Raw genomic sequence first — 26,440 nt, forward strand, 5'->3', positions numbered from 1 at the left:
TCTGACAAAATAAAAGTAGGAAAATTTTCAAATTCATTTTAGGAGGCTAGCATTACACTGATACCAAATCTAGACAAAGACATTACAATAACAAACAAACAAACTTTGGATCAATTTCCCTTAGTTGCAAAGGGCAGGAGGAGAAGGGGACAACAGAGGATGAGATGGCTGGATAGCATCACCAACTCAATGGACATGAGTTTGAGTGAACTCTGGGAGTTGGTAATGGACAGGGACGCCTGGCGTGCTGCAGTTGGACTCGACTGAACTGAACTGAACTGAATATTGATTATCCTGGCCTGACTTCAGCAAGAGTCCTATTAGGTAAGTTTAACAAAGAATTACCCTTGATGATTCTTAGTAATTTTTCATCCACTGACTCCCACTCTTCTCCCTGACTATAAATTCCTACTTGTCCAGTCTCACTCCCTACTACAAAACCCTTAGCAGTAGTCTCTATGCCTCTCATGAAAGTTCTGAATAAAGCCTGCCTTATCATATTAAAACTCACCATGAATAATATTTTTAACAACACCAATGAAATGACGTCATCAAGACAGCAACATGAACATTCCAGACTTCAGTCTCCCTCACAAAAAGACTAACGAGTAACTCTCCAGAGACAACACAACTTAATGAAAATCCAAGAACCCAACTGTGAGGCTGATGCATCTCCCTGGACAACAGAGACAAAGCAGAGCCATCTTAAAAGGATTAGAAAAGCAGTCCTTCTTTGACCACATACCCGTCTCCCAGGCTGGCACAGCACTGAACCAAGAGGGTCCCTCTGGGCCTACAGTTTCTCCAGTGAGAAAAGGAAAACTCAAGATAGGCATCTAGCAATCTAGCATTGTAAGAGGCTTACTAGGAGGCTTACATTTGGGTCTTGCCTCATAGGGATCACTGAAGCAAATCTATTGAGCTCAACCATTGGGTATCTGATAATCAGAGAAGAGGGGTAGAAATTACAGCAAGCAGTGCTTGTATCTTGGCAGACTACATTCCTTCTTGCAGTGTCTCCTGAAAAAGGCAAAAACAAAGAATGTATCAAATAAATAAAGCTTAAGGGATTTATAGGACAATGCTAAGAGAAATAATATACTCATACAGTAATCCCAGAAGGAGATGAGGAAGAAAAAGGGACAGAAGAGTATTTGAAAAAAATAATGTCCCTTTCCTAAACTTAAGGTGCAAAATGGACATCCAGATACACAGGGCTCAAAGAACCATAAATGGGTTGAATCTTAAAAAGACTGCACTGAGATGCATTATAGCTTATTTAACAAAAGTAAAAGACAAAGAGAGACCTTTGAAAGTAGAGAGGAAAGCAACATTGCCTTGACATCTGTCTTGGCAATGATTTTCTAATATGACATCAAAAGCACATATAAAAAAGCAAAAATAACTAAGTGGGACTATATCACACTAAAAAGCTTCTGCACACTGAATGAAATAGTCAACAAAATGAAAAGGCAACCTACAGACTGTAAAGAGTCTGCCCGCAATGCAGAAGACCAAGGTTCAATCCCTGGGTTGGAAAGACCCTGGAGAAAGAAATGGCAACCCAATCCAGTATTCTTGCCTAGAGAATCCCATGGACGGAGGAGCCTGGCAGGCTACAGTCCATGGGGGTGCAAAGAGTCAGACACGAGTGAGTGATTAACACTTCTTCATTTTATGTGTCCAAAGGAAATACAATTTCTGTCTCAGAGACATCTACATCCCCAAGTTCACTGAAGCATTATTTACAGCAGCCAAAACATGGAAAACAACCTAAGTGTCTGTTAATGGATGAATGGATAAAGAAAATCTGACATATATATATACTATGGAATACTACTCAGCCATAAAGAGAAGGGAATACTGCCATTTGTGATAAATGGGTAAACTTGGAGGGCATTATGCTAAGTGAAATAAGTCCAACAGTGAAAGACAAATACTGTACAATTTCACTTACATGTGGGAGCTGAAAAATCCTGAACTCAAAAACCACCCCTGGTGATTGCCAGGGGTGGGAGTGAAGAGGAAAAGTTAAAATTTTACATAACCTCCTGCTCCTTCTGCTTCTGTAACCCAGCTTGCTCCTTGCAAAGTCTAGATCATGTAGGTTTCAGAAAGTAGGGACTCACAATACTAGGAACTGGAGCTTATCTGACTCACCTTTGTCCTGCTCTTTGCAATAGCCCTAGCCCCTGCAAACTCGCAAACCCACTTAATCATGCCTGTCTGGGTATAAAAAACTCTGCAACCTCTTTGTTCAGGGCTCAGAGCTTGGAGTGTTAACTCCTCTGGGCCCCCCAGCATAATAAACTTGAGTTCTCCAACTCTCCGAGTGTGGTACTTGGTTTCTTGAGTACTTGTTACTGCAGCATTTCTGGAGGCCCCAGTCAGATTCCAACCACAGTGGCCCCTTGGGCCACTGGACTGGTGGCTCGGCTGGGCTGGAGCCAAGGAACCCGGAGATGAATGAGGAGGTATGCTACCTGACTGTATTCCAGGTTCTCTTTCAGACAGGTGTTCCGAATCTCTGGATGGCCGAGCCCTGACTGGACTCATTGGAGGGACAGACCAACTCACCAGGAAAGGCCACAGGATAAGGTAAGGCTCTGAGGTCAGTCCCCAGGCAGGAACCTACCCCAACGGGTAGAAGAGACTAATCACCTCCTTGGGCTCCCAGGAAGGGAGCCCTAGATAGGGAGAACTGGGGACTTAGGAGGAAGGGAGGCATTGTAACTGATAACCTCCTTGGGGCTCCCAGGAAGGGAGCAACAGTTAAGGAAACCTGGGGACTCAGGAGAAGGGAGGCACTGTGATAGCCTCTGAATGATTGTGAGTGCGTGATTGCTGACTGAACGGAGTGAGAGAAACTTTTTTTGGAAACTGCAAAGCCAATTCTTTTTGCATATACAGTTAAAAATAACTAGCTTGTTAAAAGGCCTGCCAAGGAAAAAGCTTGAAGTTAACCCTTTCCATGTCCTTGAAATACACAGCCCACTTTGCCTGAGACCTCAGTCTTGGGCAAATTAGAACTTCACACAAAGAAAAAAAAAGGAGTCAAAGAGATATTTTAAATCTCAAACAAAAAACTATAAGATCTCTGTCTGTCTGTCTGGATTTATGTATGTCTCAGTGCATGTCTTTTTTTTTTTTTTCTGATAATATTGTTGAAGTTGTAAATGCATTCTAATTTAATTGACCTAAAGAAAAGTAAGTGCTTATAAATCAAACAATTCTAAGTACAAGAAAAATTAACCTAAATATAATTCAGATTCACATAAACTGGGAAATATTCAATATTAAATATCTAGTATTAATGTTTGTTTGCTAATCTAATAAGGAAGATGTATGTTTTTAATAAAGAAGATATAAAAAATAAAACTTTATTTTATAAAGGGAAAACAAAGTAGGTCTGACTTACAGTGGCTATTACAGAAAGTGATTAAAAGGTTTGTGGAAAATGGACCCTAAAAAGTTTTGTGCACCTAAATGAGTTTAAAGTCAGCTGGTGCAAAACTTGAACTTGGCCTTTCTCTCTGTAACAGGACATACTTTCTTCAGATGTTGAACTACTTTCAATAATAGATTTAAGTTTCTTTACCTCTTAATTGATCTGTTCTAAATTTACCTTTAAAATCTTTTGTTAACTTTGGCTAGTGAATATTATTTCACAGTGACTTATATGATCTAAACCCTTTTGATATTTATTGATAAAACTTCCTAAATAACTTGACTTCTAGCTAACTTTGGGATGCTTCAGAGGGCCCCTGAGACATCCCAAAGAGCTATTAAGCTACCTGGGTTCAGTGGACATGTTAAATTACATGGGAAGTACTGTTGAAGTGACATGAAAGTTGCTCAGTTGTATCTGACTCTTTGCGATCCCACGGACTATACAGCCCATGGAATTCTCCAGGCCAGAATACTGGACCGGATAGCCTTTCCCTTCTCCAGGGGATCTTCCCAATCCAGGGATCAAACCCAGATCTCCCGCATTGCAGCCAGATTCTTTACCAGCTGAGCCACAAAGGAAGTACTGTTGAAGGGGTGATAAATCATTTCAGACTATACTGTATGGTTGATGTTACTAATATAGGTATCCTAAAAGTGCGTAAAATTCATATAGATCTGATATGTCCTGATAAAATATGGTCAATTATAATTCTAGTTATCATATTAAAATGTTATGACCAGGTTTGTCAATTGCTATAGAATCAGATTTTAAACATGCTTTCTATGGTTTTATCCTCATGCCTTTAAAAAAATACTGCTAGTTCTTCAAGATTTATAGAAAAGAGTTTCTAAGATTAAGCAAATAAACAAATTTTGTTATTAACAGTAAGCTGGTACCAGACTGGAATTTGGTCTTCTCTCTCTTTAGAGAACAAAGTTCTTAAAATGCAGCTTTCAATAACAGATTATGAATTTCTTTGCCTAAAAATTTAAGTGAGTTACATTTGTTTTTAAAATCTTTTTGTTACTTTGATAAAGTAAATAAACATCATTTAAGATTATGGTACATGTAGACAAAGTTCATTCTGCTTCAACAACAAAAAAACCCTCACAGTTAGACTTCTGCTATCCTGATGTCTTTAAAACATGGCAATAGTCTGCTCCTAAATCAGGAAATTAAAAATAGATAAACAACAGCTGAAAATCAAAGAGCCAGGGCTAGGGGAAATCCAAGATGACTGCTTGGCTTTTCCCAGCTCCCTGACAGACTTCCTTTTTATTTGATGGGTTAAAGCCTTACCTGGCTACAGTGTTAATGCCCTCACAGTGAGTTCTCCAAAAAAAAAAAAAAGAAGAAGAAAAATGTTTCACTGAATATTAAGTCTAGTTTTGTTAATTAAGGTCTGTGCTTCTAAGACTCACTTCTGAGATAGTTCCTTGTTATGTTATATTGCCAAAAGTTTTAATTAAGTTATTAAAAAGGACACTTTTAAGATTGTTTCTAAAACTTATCTCAGTAACCAGTCTTTGCATAAAGGTCAGATGTTCCATAATATACAACCAGGAGATAAAAACTTGGCTATAATCATTTAACTGAGTCAAATGACTTGGGGTACAACAGGCTATACCCAATGAAAATTCTTGACTTAAATTCTTGCTTGTGACCTTACTAATAACTGCTAACTATATTATTTTCTATGTAGCTTGCTTCAGAAGATTATCTCTTACGTTACCAAATGTGTGACTAAGCCTGTGATAAAATGCTGATATGCAGTTTCATATGAGATCAATAATTGTAATAATGTAACTCTACATATGGGTAGAAGCAACAAGAGGAAATATTTTCCTGGACCAAGAGGCTAGAAAGACAGGTATGGTCCAGAGACTTTTGCTACTTACAAGGCCTTGTCTAGTGACAACACATTGAGTGGCCTGTCAATGGAATCTTTGTTAGATGTGGGAATGAGCCTTTCCAGCATAGTGGGACCGAATGACCATGAAATGCCCAAAAAACATGGCCAAATATGTGGCTATTAAGGGGCCCTGCTGACTGGAAGGTGGCCCTTGCCAGCTGCCTCTACAAAGATTAAATCACGACCAATACAAAATGCTGACCTTCAACACACTCTTGAAAGGAGTTTAGGATGGAGACAAAAACTAAGGCACTCTATGCTCTGGGAAAAAACAGAAAACAGGCCTTCAGATAAGTCAGATGTTTTTACATAAAGATTTTTATGAGTCCAAATTCTTACATCTTCTCATGCCTGCTGCTGCTGCTAAGTCACTTCAGTCGTGTCCGACTCTGTGCGACCCCATAGACAACAGCCCAAAAGGCTCCCCCATCCCTGGGATTCTCCAGGCAAGAACACTGGAGTGGGTTGCCATTTCCTTCTCCAATGCATGAAAGTGAAAAGTGAAAGTGAAGTCGCTCAGTTGTGTCCGACCCTTAGCGACCCCATGGACTGCAGCCTTCCAGGCTCCTCCATCCATAGGATTTTCCAGGCAAGAGTACTGGAGTGGGAGGCCATTGCCTTCTCATGCCTAGAGAAGCACTAATGTCACAAACCAATGTCTGGACCTGGTTCTCCTGGCTAGCCCCACAACAGCTTTCCTACGTATATTAATCTTTGGGCTACATAACTTTAACTTTCTTGTTAAGTTTGTTTCTCCAAGTAGTAATACAACAAGAATATCCATCCGCACAGCCAACACCCAGACAATACTAGAACAAGCTGCCTTATCATTCTGTGGGATCTCCTCTCCCTCCATAAATGCACCTTGAGGTCCTCGGGCTATTCTCCCTTTGAGATCTTATACAGGAGACCACCCCCAGTAATAGAAAAGCTCAAGGGAGACCATGAACAACTAGCTGACCTGAGGATGTCCTGACACCTCCAGGTCCTGGAAAAGTCTTCAGCCATATTGCCCAAGAAACCTTAAAAAGGACACCCATTCCTTTGGGCAACTGGGTTTATCCCTATCAGTCAGGAGATGAGATATGGGTTAAAGATTAAAAGAAGGAACCACTTCAGCCAGTTTGAACAGGCCCTCACATGGTCATCCTGGCAACCTTTACTGCTGTTAAAGTTACAGATGTCATCCCTTAGAGTCACTACACCAGAGTCAAGAAATCTGCGGCTTCCTTGATGACGACACCTGGAAAGCAGTTTGGGACCCTAAAAAACTTCCTCAAGGTCTGGTTCCAAAGGCAACGGCCCTCACCTATGAAGGATGCTGAGCCCTGCTCTAGTCACTCCGGAAGCTGACTAGTCAATGCACAGCAGAAGCTTGAGGACTCTTCAGCCTTTCTCCAGCCACACTCCGGCAGCTGGGTAGTCAACACATGGCAGAAGTTTGAGGATCCTGCCTTTGAAATATCAATGGATTTTCATTATCAACTCTGGCCTCTATCCCTAATTGGTATTATTGCTGTGCTTTTCATTACAGAACCAACTAGACTTCCTGGCTGAGGTGGTTTTACAGAATAGGAAAGGGCTAGACCTATGACACCACCCTTATGGCAGAAAGTGAAGAGGAACTAAAAAGCCTCTTGATGAAAGTGAAAGAGGAAAGTGAAAATGTTGGCTTAAAGCTCAATGTTCAGAAAACTAAGATCATGGCATCTGGTCCCATCACTTCATGGGAAATAGATGGGGAAACAGTGGAAACAGTGTCAGACTTTATTTTGGGGGGCTCCAAAATCACTGCAGATGGTGACTGCAGGCATGAAATTAAAAGACGCTTACTCCTTGGAAGGAAAGTTATGACCAACCTAGACAGCATATTCAAAAGCAGAGACATTACTTTGCCAACAAAGGTCTGTCTAGTCAAGGCTATGGTTTTTCCAGTGGTCATGTATGGATGTGAGAGTTGGACTGTGAAGAAGGCTGAGCGCCGAAGAATTGATGCTTTTGAACTGTGGTGTTGGAGAAGACTCTTGAGAGTCCCTTGCACTGCAAGGAGATCCAACCAGTCCATTCTAAAAGAGATTGGCCCTGGGTGTTCTTTGGAAGAACTGATGCTAAAGCTGAAACTCCAATACTTTGGCCACCTCATGTGAAGAGCTGACTCACTGGAAAAGACTCTGATGCTGGGAGGGATTGGAGGCAGGAGGAGAAGGGGACGACAGAGGATGAGATGTCTGGATGGCATCACCGACTTGATGGATGTGAATTTGGGTGAACAATGGGAGTTGGTGATGGACAGGGAGGCCTGGTGTGCTGCGATTCATGGGGTCGCAAAGAGTCGGACTCGACTGAGCAACTGAACTGAACTGAACTGAGACCTACTGACAGCTGAAAAGAGAGGACTCTGTCTCTTCTTAATTGAAGAATGCTGTAAACCAATCAGAAATAGTCAAGGACAAGGCCCAACCGCTAAGGGGACAAATCATAAAAAGAGAGAAACTAGCTAATTTCTGGGGTAATTAGAACAATATCTGGAGCTAGGCCTCATGGCTTCTCCTTTTAACAGGTCCTCTCTTCATGTTCTTTGCAGTGCTCTTGTGTGCTCCTTGTATTCTCAATGTAATTGTCAGTTCATAACCTTTTGGATTAAATCCATAAAGTTACAAATGGTAATAGCTCAATATAGCCCCCTAAATGATGAGGAGCTCTGAATGTCCTACCAAAACATGATATGATGCTTTCTACAACGAGTGATAGAAGCATCAAGAGGGCGTAATGAAGAGGAAAAATTAAAATTTTACATAACTTCCTGCTCCTTCTGCATCGGTCTTGCAAAGTCTAGATCATGTAGGTCTCAGAATGTAGGGACTCACAATACTAGGAACTGGAGCTTATCTCACTCACCCTTGTTCTGCTCTTTGCAATCGCCCTAGCCCCTGCAAACCCATTTAATCATGCCTGTCCACGTATAAAAAAACTCTGTAACCCCTTTGTTTGGGGCTCAGAGTTTGGAGTGTTAACTCCTCTGGGGCCCCCAGCATAATAAACCTGAGTTCTCCAACTCTCTGAGTGTGGTGCTTGGTTTCTCAAATACTGGTTTCTACAACAGAATGGGTAAAGGGGTCAAAAGGTACAAACCAGGGATCCAAAATACATCATGTGACTATAATTAACAATGCTACAATGTATACTTGAAAGTTGTTAAGAGAGTAGATCTTAGGGACTTTCCAGGCAGTCCAGTGATTAAGACTTCATGTTTCCACTGCAGGAGGTACAGGTTTGATCCTGAGTTGAGGAACTAATATTCTACATGCTACAAGGTGCAGCCAAAAAAACAAAAGATCTTAAAAATTCCCATTATACAAAAAATCTAGATGAGGTGATGGATATATTAACTAACCTTACAGTGGTAACTGTTTCATATATATATATAGTGAAGTGAAGTTGCTCAGTCGTGTCCAACTCTTTGCGACCCATGGACTGTAGCCCACCAAGCTCCTCCATCCATGGGATTCTCCAGGCAAGAATGCTGGAGTGGGTTGCCATTTCCTTCTCCAGGGGATCTTCCCGACCCAGGGATTGAACCCGGGTCTCCAACATTGCAGGCAGACGCTTTAACCTCTGTACCACCAGGCAAGCCCCATATTTTATTTCATGTTGCTGCTTGTCTTTTAATTTCTAGCTTTATTGAGCTATAACTGGTATGTTGTATTCACATATGTAGTATTCACATATTACACATATATAAAAGCATCACACTGTATAACTTAAACCTACACAATATTACATACCAGTTATAGCTCAATAAAGCTAGAAATTAAAAGACAAGCAGCAACATAAAATAAAGATCATGACCAATTAACTATTTGCTCCTGGAAAGCACATATGATTCAACATTTGAAAATAAACTGATGTAATTCAACATATTAACAATAAAGAAGACAAAAACCATATGATTATCTCAATGCATGCTAAAAAGCATTAGTTCATTATTCATTCATTATAAAAATTTTCAGAGAAGTAGCACGAGAAATGAATCTCTTCAACCTAAACAGGAGCATCTGTAAAAATTCTACAGCTAACAGCATACTAAATGGTGAAACACCGAAGCCTTCTTCCTAAGATCTGGAAAAAGCAAAGATGTCTGTCTGCTCTCACAAGTGTATTCAACACTATACTAGAGAACTTAGCTCATGCAACATGCAAAGAAAAATAAACAAAGAGCAAACAGATTGCAAAAAAGAAATAAAATTGTCATTACGCACAGATGGTATAATCATTTATAGAAAACCTCAAAGAATCTACAAATAATATTAGAATTAGTAAATAGCAAGTCACAGAATACAAGTTCAATAGACACAAACAAATTCTATATAATAGAAATAACTAGAAATTGAAGTTTTATAATTATCATTTACAATAGCATAAAAAGTCAAATATACATGGATAGTCTAACAAAACATTTATAAGCCTGTACATAGAAGACTACAAAATATTTCTGAGTGACATCAAAGAAGAATCAATTAAATGAAATTAATTATACACCATCTTCATGGATGGGCATTCTCAATATTGCTAAGATATAAATCATCCCCAAATTGACCTACAAATTCAATGCAATCAAAACCTCAGCAAGAAGTCTACAGAAATTTATAAGGTGTTTCTGAGATTTATCATGTAAGAGCAAAGAATCTAAAATAGAAAACTAGTTTTGAAAATTTAGGTAAATGCAAATTAAAACCACAATAAGATACCATTACATATCTTTTAACATGGCTGAAATTTTTAGATTTAGTAATACCAACTGCTGAACAGAATACAGAGAAACTATAATTCTCTTACAATGCTGGTGAGAATAACAAAACATACAGCTACTTTGAAAACAGACTGGCAGTTTACTGTAACATTAAACACATACCATATGACTCAGCAATACTGCTTCTAGGAATTTACCCAAGAGAAATGAAAGCACCTCTTTCTACCAGGGTTTATACATGAATATTTATAGCAGCCTTATTTATAAAGCCAAAAACCAGAAACAATTCAAATGTCCCAATTGTTAAATGGATAAATAAGTTGTGGTACATCTATACAAAGGAAGACTACTCAGCAACAAAGAAAACTGAACTACTGATACATGCAATAACAAGGAAGAATCTCAAAATCATTACATTAAGTAAAATAAATCCAGATGCTACAGATCTTCCTACTAGAGGATAATTAGAAAAAAGCAGTATTAATCAAAATGGAAATCATATCAGTGGTTACCAGAATTTGGAGGTTGAAGAGAAACGACTATGTAAGAGATTTTAGAGAGACTAGGGAAGACAAAGAGCTATTGATCACAGTAGTGATTACCCGGTTGTATATAAAGAAACTCATTTAAACGTATATTTTTTTAAAGTGAATTTTACTGTATATGAACCATAGCTTAAAAAAGCCTAACCTATAAAAAAAATTCAGTGTTTAGAAATGCATTTATATTAATAAAGAAAGTGAAGAGATAATTACTGTGAAAGTCAGGTCAATAGTTACCTAGCAAGAGGAGAACTGAGTGCTTCTGGAGTGCTGACAAAACTATTTGGTGCTTTGGGTAAAGCCACAAGGCTGTATGCTTCATAATTCTTTTTTAAACTCTGTATTTATATTTTGTGGGCTTTTCTTTGAGCATGTTTTAATAACAATAAAGCATTTTAAAGTTAAAAAACAATCAAATATTTCTGTCATTCATTCATAAAATGAGGTAGCTTTTCCACTTTTGATAAGGTTCAATTATTCCAGGGTTTTCCCACAGAAAATAACTATAAAACTTACACAAATTACAAAAAGCAACTCCTTGAAGGCACCAAAGAGTGGAAGAAACAAACCAACCAAACAAACCAAATGTAGAGGATATATATATATATATATATATATATATGCTCAGAGAGAAAAGAAGAGAACTACATGAAATTAAGTTTACCACTTTTAGAGCTTTTAGTCTGAGGCTAAGAATAACGTTCAGCTCAGTTCAGTTGCTCAGTCATGTCTGACTCTTTGCGACCCCATGGACTGCAGCACGCGAGGCCTCCCTGTCCATCACCAGAGTTTACTCAGACTCATGTCCATTGAGTTGGTGATGCCATCCAACTATCTCATCCTCTGTCATCCCCTTCTCCTCCCGCCTTCAATCTTTTCCAGCATGAGGGTCTTTTCAAATGAATATTCCAGACTGATTTCCTTTAGGATGGACTGGTTGGATCTCCTTACAGTCCAAGGGACTCTCAAGAGTCTTCTCCAACACCACAATTCAAAAGCATCCATTCTTTGGTGCAAGCATAACAGAGCAGAAAACAAAGGTCTCCCTGGTTAAAGGAACTAGAAAATTGAAGCCATGGAGCCTGGGCTGTTGAGTGTGGGGGAATTCCAGAAAGGAAATAGAGAAGAGATCCCCCAATTTTTTTGGCCACGTCTCTAACTAACAGCTGAACCATACATGTGGAACACTCATAGCAGCTCAGCTAAAGACAAAAGATCTGAATTGAAACTGGAACCACTAGCCAAGAAAAACAGCCTTGCAGTTCAGTTCCAAATAAGTTAATTGCCTATCAAAACAAAAGTAACACACTCATTGCAGAATCTCCATATCTGTCGTGTAACTATTGGATACTAGCTATATGCCAGGCATTATGCTACATACTGGGAATATACCAGTAAGCAAGTTAAAGTTCTTGCCCTCGTGGAGGCTACAGTCAAATGGAAAAGAAAGCCAAGAAAGTATAACAGAACTTAGTAAATGTTTTAATAGGAGAAAAAAATGGAATATGTGATTGAAACACCTAATGCAAAGTAAATAGGACTTTCTAGAAGTTTTAACCAGCTAAATCCAAACAAGTAGAGTATTCTGGGCAAATTCTAGAGGTAAAGCAGATGGCACACTTAATAACTAAAAGAAGTTGAGTACAGTTGTTGCATATATAGTAAGAAAAGAATGACAAGAGATGACACCAGTGAGTATAGCAGGGTCCAAAGTGTCTTAAAGAACCAAGCTAAGAAGTCTGAACTTAACCAGGAACAACTAGAAGTCTGTTAAAGATTTTCAAGCAGAGAAATGATGTATTTCCAATTTTCTTTTAAAAAAGCTATTTTAATGACTGAACAGACAGTTCTATAGATGAAGGAGCCAGAAAGACAAGTTTAGAAGCTATTTCAGAATTCCAAATGAAAAATAACTTTATTTAGCTTAATAGAAGCACAAGGGCAGAAGTAAGGAGGCATGTACAATATATTTAAGAAGCTGAATTAATTGGACCTAAAAAACGTTACACAGCAGTGTTGGGAAGAAATATTGTGAATCTAACTGTGGGCATACTGAACTATAGATCTTTTTGAAAAATAAAAATGGAAATATTTAGCATTCAGGTAGATAGACCTAGAGTTTTGAGAGTGAGATCTGAAGCAGAGATAAAGATTTGCGTTTCATTAGCTCATAGAGAAAACTGATGCCTTAGGTATTAATGTCTAAGCCTGGTAGATTAAAAAATGGTAGACATTTTAAATAGAAGAAAAGAGAATCAATGGATTAGGATAAGTTTTATATTGAAATTCCTAATTTCAACAGAAACAATTTATAGCTCAATGAATTTCTGCTTATATATGATATATAACCAGTATATACAGTTACAATACAGCTTTCTCATCTAAGAAACAGAATGATTCTAATTCTCAGATGAGCCTGGAGGCCTGGATGAGTTTTGAAAGCTAGGAGAAAGTTTTTTATAACAACCTAATTTAAATAACTTTAAGAAAAATATGTTTGGTTTTCATGAAGGGATTCTTTTCATACTTAAGGTAAAAGCATCCACATAATTTTCCTTTCTTCTTTAGAATTTAAGTGTCTACAAAAAGGTGGGGAAGGGTAAACAAATGTCAATTAAATACAGTTTTTCACACAACTGATATTGTCTTTCAATTTAATGAAGCACCAAAAAGTAACAGAAAACACAGAAAGAAGCAACTGAAAAATACATACATGCTAAACAAAAGTAGAATATTTAATTTCAAACTTACCTTGCTCCTAAATTTTCAATGGTTATATATTCATCCTTTCTCACAACTTCAAACTGCAAGTGATGGAAAAAAAAAAAAAAGCCCTAAAGTAGTTCAATTTTCAAAATTCTTTAGTGTTACTTCTTAGCCTTAATGTTTGAAAGAAGACAGTGAGAATGAAACTATAGTGAATATACAAAAATAAAACAGAAAAAACAAGTTACAAACAATCTTAGTCAAATAGTAGAGCTGATCTCAAAAACCAGTTCTCCTTTATATTGCCATAGGATTTAAATGCCAAATCTAAAAGAGAAGATCATACCTAAACATAATATATATATACATTTTTAAAATTTTGGTTTACTTACTGATAAACTGAAAAACCAAGAAGATATTTTATTAAAATGAAATAGCAAAACCAAGACTAAAAAGGGTTCGGAAACACTGAAATTATTTTTAACCATATGTGGAACAGAATGAGATTATCATCCTCTGTGCATGACAGACTTTCCTCACTGGTATAGTCATGGCCTCTTTTGTCAGTTTCTGTGGGTGTTTTATTTTTTTAATTTTTTTACTCTTAAGTACCACTTAAATACTACTTTAGAGAAATCAACACAACAAAATGTTAGAGAGCTTAGTCACCATCAAAGAGAATATGACTAGACTACTATTATTACGATGCCCAAATCTGTTCCAAGTCAAAAACATCATTCCAGTAAGAAAAACAAGAGAAAGATACTCACCAAAATTTTGACAATTCCAGGTACCTCACATTGCAGCATCCTTACCATGTCACCAGTACATCCTTCCTTTAAACACTTTTTTCCACTAAAACTCTATAAATTTTATCAATAGAAAACAATAATAACTTATCAATAGATAAAATAATATAAACAATAAGAATAGAAAAAAACCCATTGATGTGCAAAACTGATTATATTTATATAAAGTTAGAAGCAAATATTGCTAGACAGTAAAACAAAAGATGTGAACAAACACTTGAGAGTTAGCTGTTCAAAGACAGTCCATTACTTGTACCAGTGGATTTCTTATTTAAAATGTATAATCACACTTTTCCCCCTCATCATTTCTATTAATATTTCAAAATCTTTATATAGTTACATTATAAACTAAAATGAATTTGCTGCTCCCAGTGAAAGCAACTTCAAGTAAAATATACAAACTAAATAAGTGCAAAAAGAAATACTGAATTTCTATTAGATAAGTGAAGATTTCAGCAGAAAAGAAAGAATAAAAATTTGAGTCCTCTGATCCTGATCTTGCTATTTCCTCTGGTTAATTTATTTAGTTTTCTTTTACTTGTCTTTCTAAAGTTAAGCAATACTGATTGCCCTATCAATCAAAGAAAGTGAAAAGTATTTACTTACTGCTTAAAAAATGAATAACTGTGCCTTATATAATGATTTTTACAATGTACAATACAAGTTTATCTGTTAATCTTCACAACCTTATAAAGTAGGTATTACTATCCTCACTTTATGGCTTAGAAAAATGAGTTTCAGCCTAGTGTAAAAAAAACCTAAGTAAGTGGTTCAATCTGGACTTGAACTCAGAACACTCAACTCCATATACAATTGCTTTATAAGTGTTTTCTGTGGTTTGCACAATGTAAACACTTTAGAATTAAACATTATAGACCCAATTTATGGCTATTACCTCATTAAAGAGTAAATAAGTAACAGACTCAGGCACTCAATTTCTATTTTAATTTCAGTGGAAAAAATTCAATTTAGTTATATGATTTTAGGCAAATATAAATAATATTAATATATTTTGAAGGTTTTCTGGTTGGTTTTTTTTTTGGCCACACCATGCAGCTTGTGGGATCTTAGTTGCCTAAGCAGAGATTGAAGCCAAGGCCTGGTAGTGAAAGCACCAAGCCCCAAACACTGGACTGCCAGGGAATTCCCAGTAACACAAATATATTTTGGAAGGCTATAAAATGTATCACTGTTCTCTAGCGTTAAAACTACACAGCTGTCCTTTCTTTTTATTAAGCAATTCTATTCTTTGATTTTATGTCCTTTATGTGAATTTACTACAAAGACCTGTTAAATAAATGGTAATGATAACCAAATAGTGAGGAGAAAAGTATCAGAGAGAATAGGGAAAGAAAAATGGAGCGAGAAAGGAAGAGGAAGGATGTAAATAGAAAGAAATGAAGGGGAAAGAATAAAAAAGCAGGAAAGAGTAGAAGATATGCTCTAGTAAAGCTTTAAAGGAAGTACAAATATAATACCTGATCATTTTCACCTGGATATTTTAAATTCTTGAACTTTTTCCAACAAATTTTATGGAAGTAAACACAGCAGCTCTTACTGCACATTAACTGAAAAAATCCCTGGAAGAGAGTAAAAACTGTTGATAAGAAATAATAATCCATGTAGATAAAGAAAATATCACCTTAAGTCACTTTTTATTATTCTATAACTAGATGAGCTTGGCACTGAAAATTTATCAACAGATCACTGGTAATCAAAGAACTATAAAAATCATTTTTATATCATTAAAGACAAAAAATAGGCAATAATTTGAATAAGTTAATATTTTTCATATGCTGTATACAACAAAATATCAGAAACTCAGTGAGTGACCTTTGTAGATGAACATGCTATCTGTTCATCAGAAGTTTTATATTTCTCTTTTCCTTCAGCCCCAATTCCATAGCATTATTTCCTAAAACTTCTTTGTCATCAATCACCAGACCTTAGATTGCTATATTGGTGATAAACAGCTCCTGAGCTACTGTGCTTGTGAATATTACAAAAGCACTAGCAAAGCCAATTCATTTTTTTAAATTTATTATTGAAGGATAATTGCTTTACAGAATTTTGTTGTTTTCTGTCAATCCTCAACGTGAATCAGCCACAGGTATACAAATATCCTCTCCGTTTTGAACCTCCTTCCCATCTCCTGCCCCATCGCACCCCTTTAGATTTTTTTTTTTTTGAGTGTTTATTTTTTTTTAATTTTTTTTAAAATTAATTTATTTTTTATTTTACAATTCTGTATTGGTTTTGCCATACATTGACATGAATCCACCACGGGTGTACATGCACTCCCAAACCTGAACCCCCCTCCCACCCCCCTCCCCTTTAGATTGATACAGAGCCCCCTTTGGGTTTCCTGAGCCATACAGCAGAGTGAAATAATTCAGAAAGAGAAAGATAAATATCATATTCTAATGCATATATACAGAATCTAGAAAAATGGTACTGAAGAATTTATTTACAGGGCAGCGATGGAGAAACAGACATAGAGAATAGACTTATGGACATGGGGAGAGGGGAGGAGAGGGTGAGATGTATGGAAATAGTAACATGGAAACTTACATTACCATACATAACATAGATAGCCAACGGGAATTTGCTGTATGGCTCAGGAAACTCAAACAGGGGTTCTGTGCTAATTCATTTTTTTACTGACTCACAGGATATAAATAATTCCTGATCACAATGAATCTAAGCTTTTGAGATTTTCAAGTCAAACAACTTCTCAGCTGTATTTTGCTGTAATTAAATAAAGTACTTTTTAAAAGAATTAATTTATTTTAATTGGAGGCTAATTACTTTACAACACTGTAGTGGTTTTTGCCATACATTGACATGAATCAGCCATGAAAAGATGCTCAACATCACTCATTATCAGAGAAATGCAAATCAAAACCACAGTGAGATACCATCTCACGCAGGTCAGAATGGCTGCTATCAAAAAGTCTACAAACAATAAATGAAGTACTTTTTAAAGAGTATTTAGATGAATGATAATATAACAATTTTCACCTAAGTTTAATTTTACAATTACATTTTTAAAACACTCAGTTGATTGATAATTATAGTACCTTATAATTGGTGTTCTTTAAAACGTCAGCTTCACAAGATCGCTCACAATCTAAATAACTGCAAATGGTCTGCTTCATTATATTACCCTCACTTGTCTTGATGAAATTATTAAGAAGGTCCTAAATTTTAAAAATAAAAGACCTTATGAATCAGCAATAAAAAGACCACACATTTATATTAAGTTACAGGTTCATTTCATGTCCTTTTTTTGAAGGTGTTTTATGTTGTTGTTGTTTTTTTAATAGTTACAGAACCTATTTCCCTCATTCAAAGTAAACAATACACAGAAGGGCCCTATACATGAAATACTAAATTTCTTCCTGAATACAAACACAGATAAAGTGGAAAAAGTCTATATTTGAAGCTATACGTCTATTTTCCATTCTAACTCATAACAGCCAGTGGGTTCCTAACAAGAATTACTTTCTCTGATAGAGAAACAACAAACTGTTGGAAACCCAGGAGAGTCCTTGCTAGAACTGGCCCCCAAGACACCATGTTGGCAGTGGGACTACTGTAGCGGTGCAACAGGCTGCTCAGCCAAAATGGGCAGAGGCAGGGCCAGAAATATGTTTCCAGTGTTCAGAGTTACAATTTTAAATGCAATTTCCATATTTTAAAAATCTGGCTAAAGGTTGTGAAACCTATTATCAAGTCTAAGTTAAACAAGTCCTTAATACTGCCCCTTTGAGAGACATACCCATATATACTGAGGGTATATGACATGATAAAGTAAACCTCTATAGACTATTTTATGCATCAAGTCAGCATTCATAACATTTGTTTAATGACATTTAGAATTTTATGAAGAATAAAAATGTTTTAACCAAATCAACTAGAAATTTTTAAATGTCAAGAAATAAAGAAGCATCATCCAAGGACCTATCCGTATGAAAGCAGTATATCCTATGAGGATCCTATTGGCTATAGTAAGTGCAGATGCTGAAATAGGACTCAGAGTATGTATATAGCTACTGTTGTTTCAAATATCTAATGCTCAATAGTTCAATACTAATCTACAGAGTTGCCCACCAAATCTGTTCCTTGTTCCTTACTTCTTATTTTCTGCCCCAGTCATTGATACTCACTCATTCAACGAACATTTACTGAGTGCCTGTTATGGGCTAGGTTGTTGTGAATGCTAGGAAATGTTAGATGTTAAGGATACTGCAGTGAACTTAGAAGGTCAATATATACTTAGTCCTCATGGAACTTACATCAAGCACATCTACCAAGATCTATTTAATTTTCAACCAGCAGGCTTGAAGTCATCCATCACATAGTTATTCCATCACCCTTTACATGCAATATATTAGCAAATACTGTTGAGACTTCTCCCAAACTACACTGCAAATTTTTATAATTCTTTCTCCACTAGTACCTGTTCTACGTCTTACCTAGATTACTAACTATAACAACTGCCTCATCCCTGCCTACTATGCTCCAAAGCACTCTATAAAGAAGCAAAAGATCGTGTCAGTTTCTTGCTTAAAACTCTTCAGTGGCTTCCCACTACCTACCTTCCCACTACTTTCCCACTACCTTATTAAGACTGACTTCAAGGTTCTGCAGAACTTACAGCATCTGAACCCAGTATATGTATCCATCGCTAGCCCATCTCTTCAAATTCATCTCTAGCCTCACTCCCTATAAAATTCACGTGGTTTTATACTTCCAGTTCCTCAAACTTTCTCTTCAAGTCCTGAGGGCCTTTTCCTACTCAATTCCATTCACCTAGAAAGTTGTTCCCCTACTCTTTACAGAGTTAGTTTCATTAGCAGTCTTGGGCTTCCAACTTAAATATTACCTCCTAGAAAGGCCTTTTCTAACCACTACACATAGACACACATACACATTTATGCATGCTGCTGCTGCTAAGTCACTGCAGTCATGTCTGACTCCGTGCAACCCCACAGATGGCAGCCCATTGGGCTCCGCTGTCCCTGGGATTCTCTAAGCAAGAACACTGGAGTGGGTTGCCATTTCCTTCTCTAAAGCATGAAAGTGAAAAGTGAAAGTGAAGTCGCTCAGTCGTGTCCAACTCTTAGCAACCCCATGGACTGCAGCCTACCAGGCTCCTTCATCCATGGGATTTTCCAGGCAAGAGAGCTGGAGTAGGCTGCCATTGCCTTCTCTACATTTATGCATATATACATATAAATATGGATACATGCAGGTATATAAGTCTGTGTCTACATTTCCTCCATTTTCTCTATCCCAGTCCCTTGTTTTTCTTTAAAACACTGATTACAACTTGCAACTATTTTATTAACTCCTCCTTTATCATAAATACAGAAACTATTCAAAGTCCTAAATTCTATAAACCATACTTTACTATAATTTAATTATAACACTCCAGTGTTTATAAAGCCTTAAATGATCTGGCTAACATTTACCTTTAACATTTACCTCTCAAGTGCAAGAAAAAAGGACAGGATATTATTTTATTTTAAAAGGAACATTCATAAAAAGGAAACTTGGTAGATGATAGCTGAAATAATCATGGAAATTAAAAATTCAACAGAAGGATAGAAACAAGAATCATGTTGAAAATAATAACAATATGAAGGTCACCACTCTACAAGGGTGCCAGCATCTCTGTAAGTATGATCTTCTTTTAATAAGGTAAGTTCATCTCAGGAGACACATGAGGACAGGAGCAACTGGGGCAGGGCAGGCCTCTGGTAGTACTCACCGGGAATTTGTCAATGTCAGATAAAGGGTACAGGCCAGCCCTCTAAGCTTCCTTTAGAAACTAATCACAATGTCTGGGAAGTAGGACTTTTGGTGGGCTCACAGGCATAGGTACCAATTAAAACAGATAAGAACATGCTGGCCTAGAGCAGAGCAGGATCATGGACACACTCTGCTCTATTGTACATTAAACCTTTAATTATTGACTTTTAGAGAAGTACGGGGAGAGAGGGCTGGAGGCGAGTACAGGACATCTGGAATGCAGCTGGTTACCCAAATTATTTTTGAGGCAGAAACTATTTTCCAAGTAGTATGGAAATATTTACATTATAATAACTAGTATGATAGCACTAGTGTATACTGGCTGAATACTAGCTCTATGCAAAAAGATGAAGTTAAGAAAATCTCCTAGAAAGTAGAAAAGACAAAAAATAAAAATTAGCATAGAAATAACAAAGTCAGAAATTCAGTCCAGGATGTCAAGCAGCTGAATAACAAACATCTCAAAAAGAAAAGAGAAAATGAAGAAGAAATCATCAAATAAATAAAAAAGTAAATGTCCCAGCACCAAAAAAACATAAATTCAGAACACTAGGGATATACAGAATATCCTAAAAATTCCCAGAAAGAAAAAAACAGGTTACAAGCAAAAGATTGAGAATCAGAATGACATAAAATATCTCAAAAGTACTATTATTGGAAGCTAAACAATAATAGAAATATAATTTTAAAAATTAAAGGAAAATTATTTTCAACCTATAATTTTATACCCAGGCAAGATACAAGTAAAGTGTACAAAGGATAAATTATTTTGAGACTTGAAAGGTCTCAAAAAATTTAACTCTCACGTAAATTCCCTTTCTAGGAAGCTGCTGGATGAAAGCTACTCCCCCAAAACAAGGGAGTACACCTAGAAAGAGGAAAACTTACTCCAAGAATAGGGGATTTACACAGGAGAGGGGTAAGGGTATTCCCAGGAATAAAGGGAAACTCTAAGGCCAATTTAATAAAAACATGGAAATATTAATAGGATGGGGAATGGGAAGTGTGTGTGTGAAGGAGATGTGTAAGGAAATTACTAAACCCTCATCTTCCACAGTAGGAAATCAAAAGATGATACATAAGATGGAGAATTTTTTTTAAATAGTAGTACAGCTTTTTAAAAGTACAGGTTAATATCAAAGGAAAATGCCTAGAGGGTTGAAATAAGTTATCTATATTCAGAAACTACAATTAGAAATGATGAACCACAGACTGCTAAAATCTTTTAATATATTTAAAAAACTGTATACATGTACTAGCTTGCATAAAACAAAAATAAAATTTGGATAAGAAAGAAAAATATTTTAAAAGGAGAAGGAATAGGAGAAAAACAGCAAGACCAAGTAGGGGCTGCTTCAGGTAAACACAGAAATTCAATATTTTTTTTTAATGCATAAAATTACTACTTAATATATTAAGTCAAAGTTAAAAGACATGATCATCTCCCCGAACACCAAACATTATCTTACTTATTCTATTGATTACTGAGAGAGGTATATTAAAATATTCCACTGTGACTGGGAAGTCTTCTAATTCTCCTTTTAGTTCTACCAGTTTTTGTCACAAGTATTTTGAGGCTATATTATTAGGTATATAGAAACTTTGAGTTGTTAAAGATTCCTAGAAAAATTGAATTTCTTATTTTTATGAAACATCCTTCTTTAATCTGAGGAATGTATTTGGCTTTAAAGTCAGCTAAAATGTAAGGATCCAGAAAGGTTTAAAGTAAAAGCTTGGAATACGATACCTCACTCAAATGTTAACCAAGGGAAGCCTAATATAGCTATTTTCACATTAAACAACTAAAAAGTGACCAATATGGCTTATTAGATGGGTAAAAATTACCCAAAAGGTAAAGAATATCCAGAGAGTGTGGGCTTCCCTGGTGTCTCAGATGGTAAAGAATCCACCCACAATGCAGGAGACCTGGGTTCGATCCCTGGGTTGGGAAGATACCCTGGAGGAGGGTACAGCAACCATTCCAGTATTTTTGCCTGGAGAATCCCCATGGACAGAGAAGCCTGGGAAGCTACAGTCCATGGGGTCACAAAGAGTCAGACACAACTGAGCGGCTAAGCACATGAGGGCAAAGAGCAATTCTTACACTCTGTCTTGAGAATATAAATCAGGACAAACTTTCTGGGAGGAAATGTGGAAATATACATGAATAACTTATACAAGTGTGTAAACACTTCACAATTCCACCTCTAGAAATTTACACTAAGGCAATGATGTGAGAAATAAAAAAAGATCACTTTCTGTAATACTAAAAAACTAGAATGTTTAGGATAAACTAAATGTTCAATACCAGGGAACTGGTTAACCAAATTAAAGCACAGTTTATGATAGACTATGAAAAATTATACTTTCAATATATAATAATCTACTTGCTGACAAATTCACAATAATATATATTTTTATACTATAAATCAATGTATATAACATCACACCAATTTACTAAAAATAAAAAGTGTTTATACATGTGTGTATGGAAATACATAAATGAAAATTCTAACAATAGTTTTGCCATTTGAAGGAATATATGGATGAATTTTACTTTTATCTTTGGCATTTTCACATTTTTCAAGTTTTCTGAAGTGATCATTTAATACTTTTAAAATTTAAATCAACAACAAAACGATGACAAATATAATTAGAAAAAATAAGTTAACTTACATTTATCTCTAACCATGTGAAGTATTGAACTAGTGCAACTTTTAATCTTCTTGTTATCTGGAAATGCTAACACATCCACTTCACTTCTCTCTACTTGTTGAATCATACTCACATTCTGTACCAGATAATGGAATCAAAGTTTTTCATACAAAAAGCTAATGTCCAATAAAAGAATATGTTTGCTATAGAATGGCATAGCATAAACTGCACTTTATCAAAGATAATTCTGATTAGCCATAGATTAAATAATTTCTTACTTTAAAAGTTGTAGGTAAATCTTCATCTTCTGTAGGATCTATATCAAACCAATGATCATCTGTATCTCCTATTTCTTGTAAGCTTTTATGAAACTCTAGCAGTCCTCCATTATATCTGCAAAGCATTTTAAAAAGTTAATTTGAACAAGACTCTGTAACTAGCTTACCAATTAGACAACAGGCAACCCATTTGTGTGTGTGTGTGTGTAAGTAGGATAATGTCTAGCATGCTACAAAAATACAAATACTAGGACTCTCACCTATAATAGATTGTGATGAAATACAGGTAGAAGGGGAGGTAATAGATTATGTAGTAGCTCAAGCCTGAACAGTATGGGGGCCATGGTAATTAAAGGGGTTGTAGAGTTGGCTGGCTTTTGTTTACTGTCTTGGAAGCCTTGAAGAAAGAGAATGACCAGCACAGGTCAGCCAATGATTGACTCGGGACACAATGAAAGACAGAGGCCTCTGAGGGCAGCATTTAAAGAGACCCTCAGCTCTGACAGCCATAAAGATAATCTGTGCTGAAAATTAGGCCCAGATTTAAGCACAAAATGGAAGAAACTGGCTACTACTATCAACTAAGGGTACTCTGTGAAAGTTAAAAGGCCTCTATGGTAACATTTAAAGAAATCTAACCAACTCTAAACATAAAGGCAGACCATGCTGAAAATAAGACCCAGTATTTAATCACAAGGATAGAACAACAGCAAAAACCAAAAGCACAGCCTCAACAAGACTATTATACTATCAGGACTCTGATATGGAACAAGTAGACCATGCAAATATCTGTACATCATCTGAGGTCCATGTCCCAAAAAATGATGCTCTTCTTCCTTCTCAAAATCTTCCCCTACTCTGCTCATTGCCTAAATACTGAAAAAATCTAGGATCAGGTACAAGCAAAGCCCAAGTGAAAAAAGAGGAAGAAAAGGCTTGCTCACCATAAGCATTGCAGACTTCACTACTTTCACTACTATGCAGTGGCAGCAATGTGTCTGGGAGTGGATCTTAAGAAAGCTAAACCAATGGTCAAATATATAGCTGGATAGGGAAATGTATACTGATATGGGGCAACTCTCCCATAATTCAGCATTTCCTGAATGTAAGGACATGAGAAGCCAATCCTAACATGTTGCTGAGGCTACTTGAAGCCAGAACACAACCAATGGCCTCTATAATAGTAATTGAGATGAAACGTTGAAAATTTCTTGGCAGAGTATTCAAGAAAGCTCAGGGAGGAAAAGATGGTAGAATGGACATAACACCATTGAATCCACTACCAGACAGGGTACCCTCGAAAGGTCCAGAGGACATTCCATTTTATTAATGCAATAAGAAATACAGAGTAAGAAGGACATTTTGAGCAGCTCAGTGGTGGCTGTTCTCTATAGGCCAGGGACAAAAGGAAATGCTGCTGCCAGACGACTGGGTTTTCTAGTGTCAATGATTTGGAAAATGGATTCTTGATGCCCATCAATAAAGAAAATAAACAGTAGTTCACATATCGAAGGAGGGACAGCAGTCCAGATTCTCTCACTCAGAGCTATGTTAATTCTCTCCACAGTATTAAAGGGATTTTGATTATCCTGACCTTCTGTGAAATATCACAGTGGCAAACTACATTGAGAATATCATGCTAATAAACAGGAAGCAGGACGTCTTCTAGATAATAAAAACCAAGCACGCCAGAGGATGGAAGATCAGCCTTTCAAAGAATCAAGGAACTACCATATTAAGTGATGCTTTTAGGGATTCAACAGTTGGGTCCAGCAGTAATCCTTCATAAGGATTTGCATAAGTAAATTTTTCCTAATTCATCCTTCAGACCTCAGCCAAACATTAATTCTTCAAGGAGACTTCTGATTCCCAAGAAACACACTGAAGTTCCAATAAGGACTTTGATTCTTTATTATATTTTTCTTCATAGCTCTTTATCACATTTCATAATTGATTATTTAAATAACTGATTATTTTATTAAGGTCTATAAACCTTCGCTATACTGTCAGTTAAACATGAGGAAAGAAACTGTTTTGTAAACCATTTTACCCCTAACACCTAGAGCAGTCTCTAATATATAACAAATGCTTAGAAATAAAATGATCAATTCTACAAATGGCTAAGGATATACATATTGGAGGGCTTCCTTGTTGGCTCAGTGGTAAAGAATCTGCCTGTCAAGAAGGAGATTCAATCCCTCAGTTGGGAAGATCCCCTGCAGAAGGAAATGGCAATCCACTGTAGTATTTTTGCCTGGGAAATCCCATGGACAGAGGAGCCTGGCAGGCTACAGTCCATGGGGTTCCAAAAGAGTTGGATATGACTTAGTGACTAAACAGCATATATATAGGAAGTGAACAGATAGCCCATGTACATTCCTCTGTACCTAACTGTGTAATACCCAATACTCCTGGACTCAGAACTAGGACCCTTTCAATGTGTTATAAGCTCATTTATAACTTAAGCAGCCATTCCAAGTGGTAATAATATTAATAACTATAATTATTATTTATTAAGAATAGTATTTTTGTGTCCTGAGCACTTCATTAATTACCTTAATAGGTGGACACTGTTATTAGTTCCAAAGATTCGGCTTAGCAACATTAAATTTCCTAGGGTTGTATATCAGGTAAGTGATATAAAATGTATTTGAACTGGCCTATCAGACTCCAAAGCCTATGTTCCTAATGCCTATACTATACCAGCTTTTATTGCCATGGCCTGTTAAATTTGGTATTTAATATTCTCAAGTACATTAATGAAATGATCTACAGAATCAGTGACAGAAAAAATCAATAGAGCACAAATGTCATGATCCCTGGTATATTGTGCAAACTTTATTCCCATTACATAATGCTGAAAGTTAACAGGCAAGAACTACCCATTAATTAAAATTCTTACCTCTTCTGAGCACATCGAAGCAAACCACGACCAAAATAAACTAATGACATAAAGTTTTCACAAATTTCATTTTCTTGGATCACCATCTTCATCACTAGAAATTTATTCTCAGCTTCTATATAATCCTGTAGTAACATAAAACTAGGTTTGGCTGATGTAAAAACTATTTTTTCCTTTTACAATGAACAATTACTTGCCAAACTAGAAAAGATAGAGCCACTTGAATACTGATTCAGTCATTTCGTCGTTTATTCACATGTCTATTTGTGGAATCTCTGTACATGACCCCATTAAAAATGTACTCAGTGCTTAATAAAACAGTTACAAAAGAACTTAAGGTCTTTCAGTGTTTCAAAGTGAAACATCAAAATAATAATCTTTATGTCTAAAATTGACAAATATTGCTAGCAAAAATAAGGGCTCTTCCAATGACTATGGGAACATAATTCTTCCTATTTTTTTTTTCCTAATTGGAGCACAAATCTTCCTAATTTTTAAAATAGGAAATAGGTGACTTTTTGACCACACATATAGTCTCTTTTGGGGAAGGATCATCTTGATTATAAGCAATATATGTATAGAAGTCAAAGTCTGAATCAGTTCTAATAAATGTTTCAG

General features: G+C 36.4%; 1 protein-coding gene across 18 annotated transcripts in view; it reads right to left on the reverse strand.

Moving 5' to 3' along the window:
- DZIP3 (DAZ interacting zinc finger protein 3) overlaps positions 1-26,440 on the reverse strand; it is a 120,762-nt gene that overhangs the window by 62,994 nt on the left and 31,328 nt on the right. For all 18 annotated transcript variants that reach the window (XM_040225046.1, XM_040225069.1, XM_040225021.1 and 15 more), the window contains 6 exons: positions 25,823-25,947; positions 22,921-23,035; positions 17,251-17,370; positions 15,649-15,750; positions 14,132-14,224; positions 13,407-13,459 (listed from right to left, as the gene is read on the reverse strand). In XM_040225046.1, the coding sequence (XP_040080980.1) occupies positions 13,407-13,459; positions 14,132-14,224; positions 15,649-15,750; positions 17,251-17,370; positions 22,921-23,035; positions 25,823-25,947 (608 nt within the window). The remainder of the gene's footprint in view (positions 1-13,406; positions 13,460-14,131; positions 14,225-15,648; positions 15,751-17,250; positions 17,371-22,920; positions 23,036-25,822; positions 25,948-26,440) is intronic.

Source organism: Oryx dammah, unplaced genomic scaffold (assembly GCF_014754425.2).
Source record: "Oryx dammah isolate SB20612 unplaced genomic scaffold, SCBI_Odam_1.1 HiC_scaffold_2, whole genome shotgun sequence".
NCBI lineage: Eukaryota > Metazoa > Chordata > Mammalia > Artiodactyla > Bovidae > Oryx > Oryx dammah.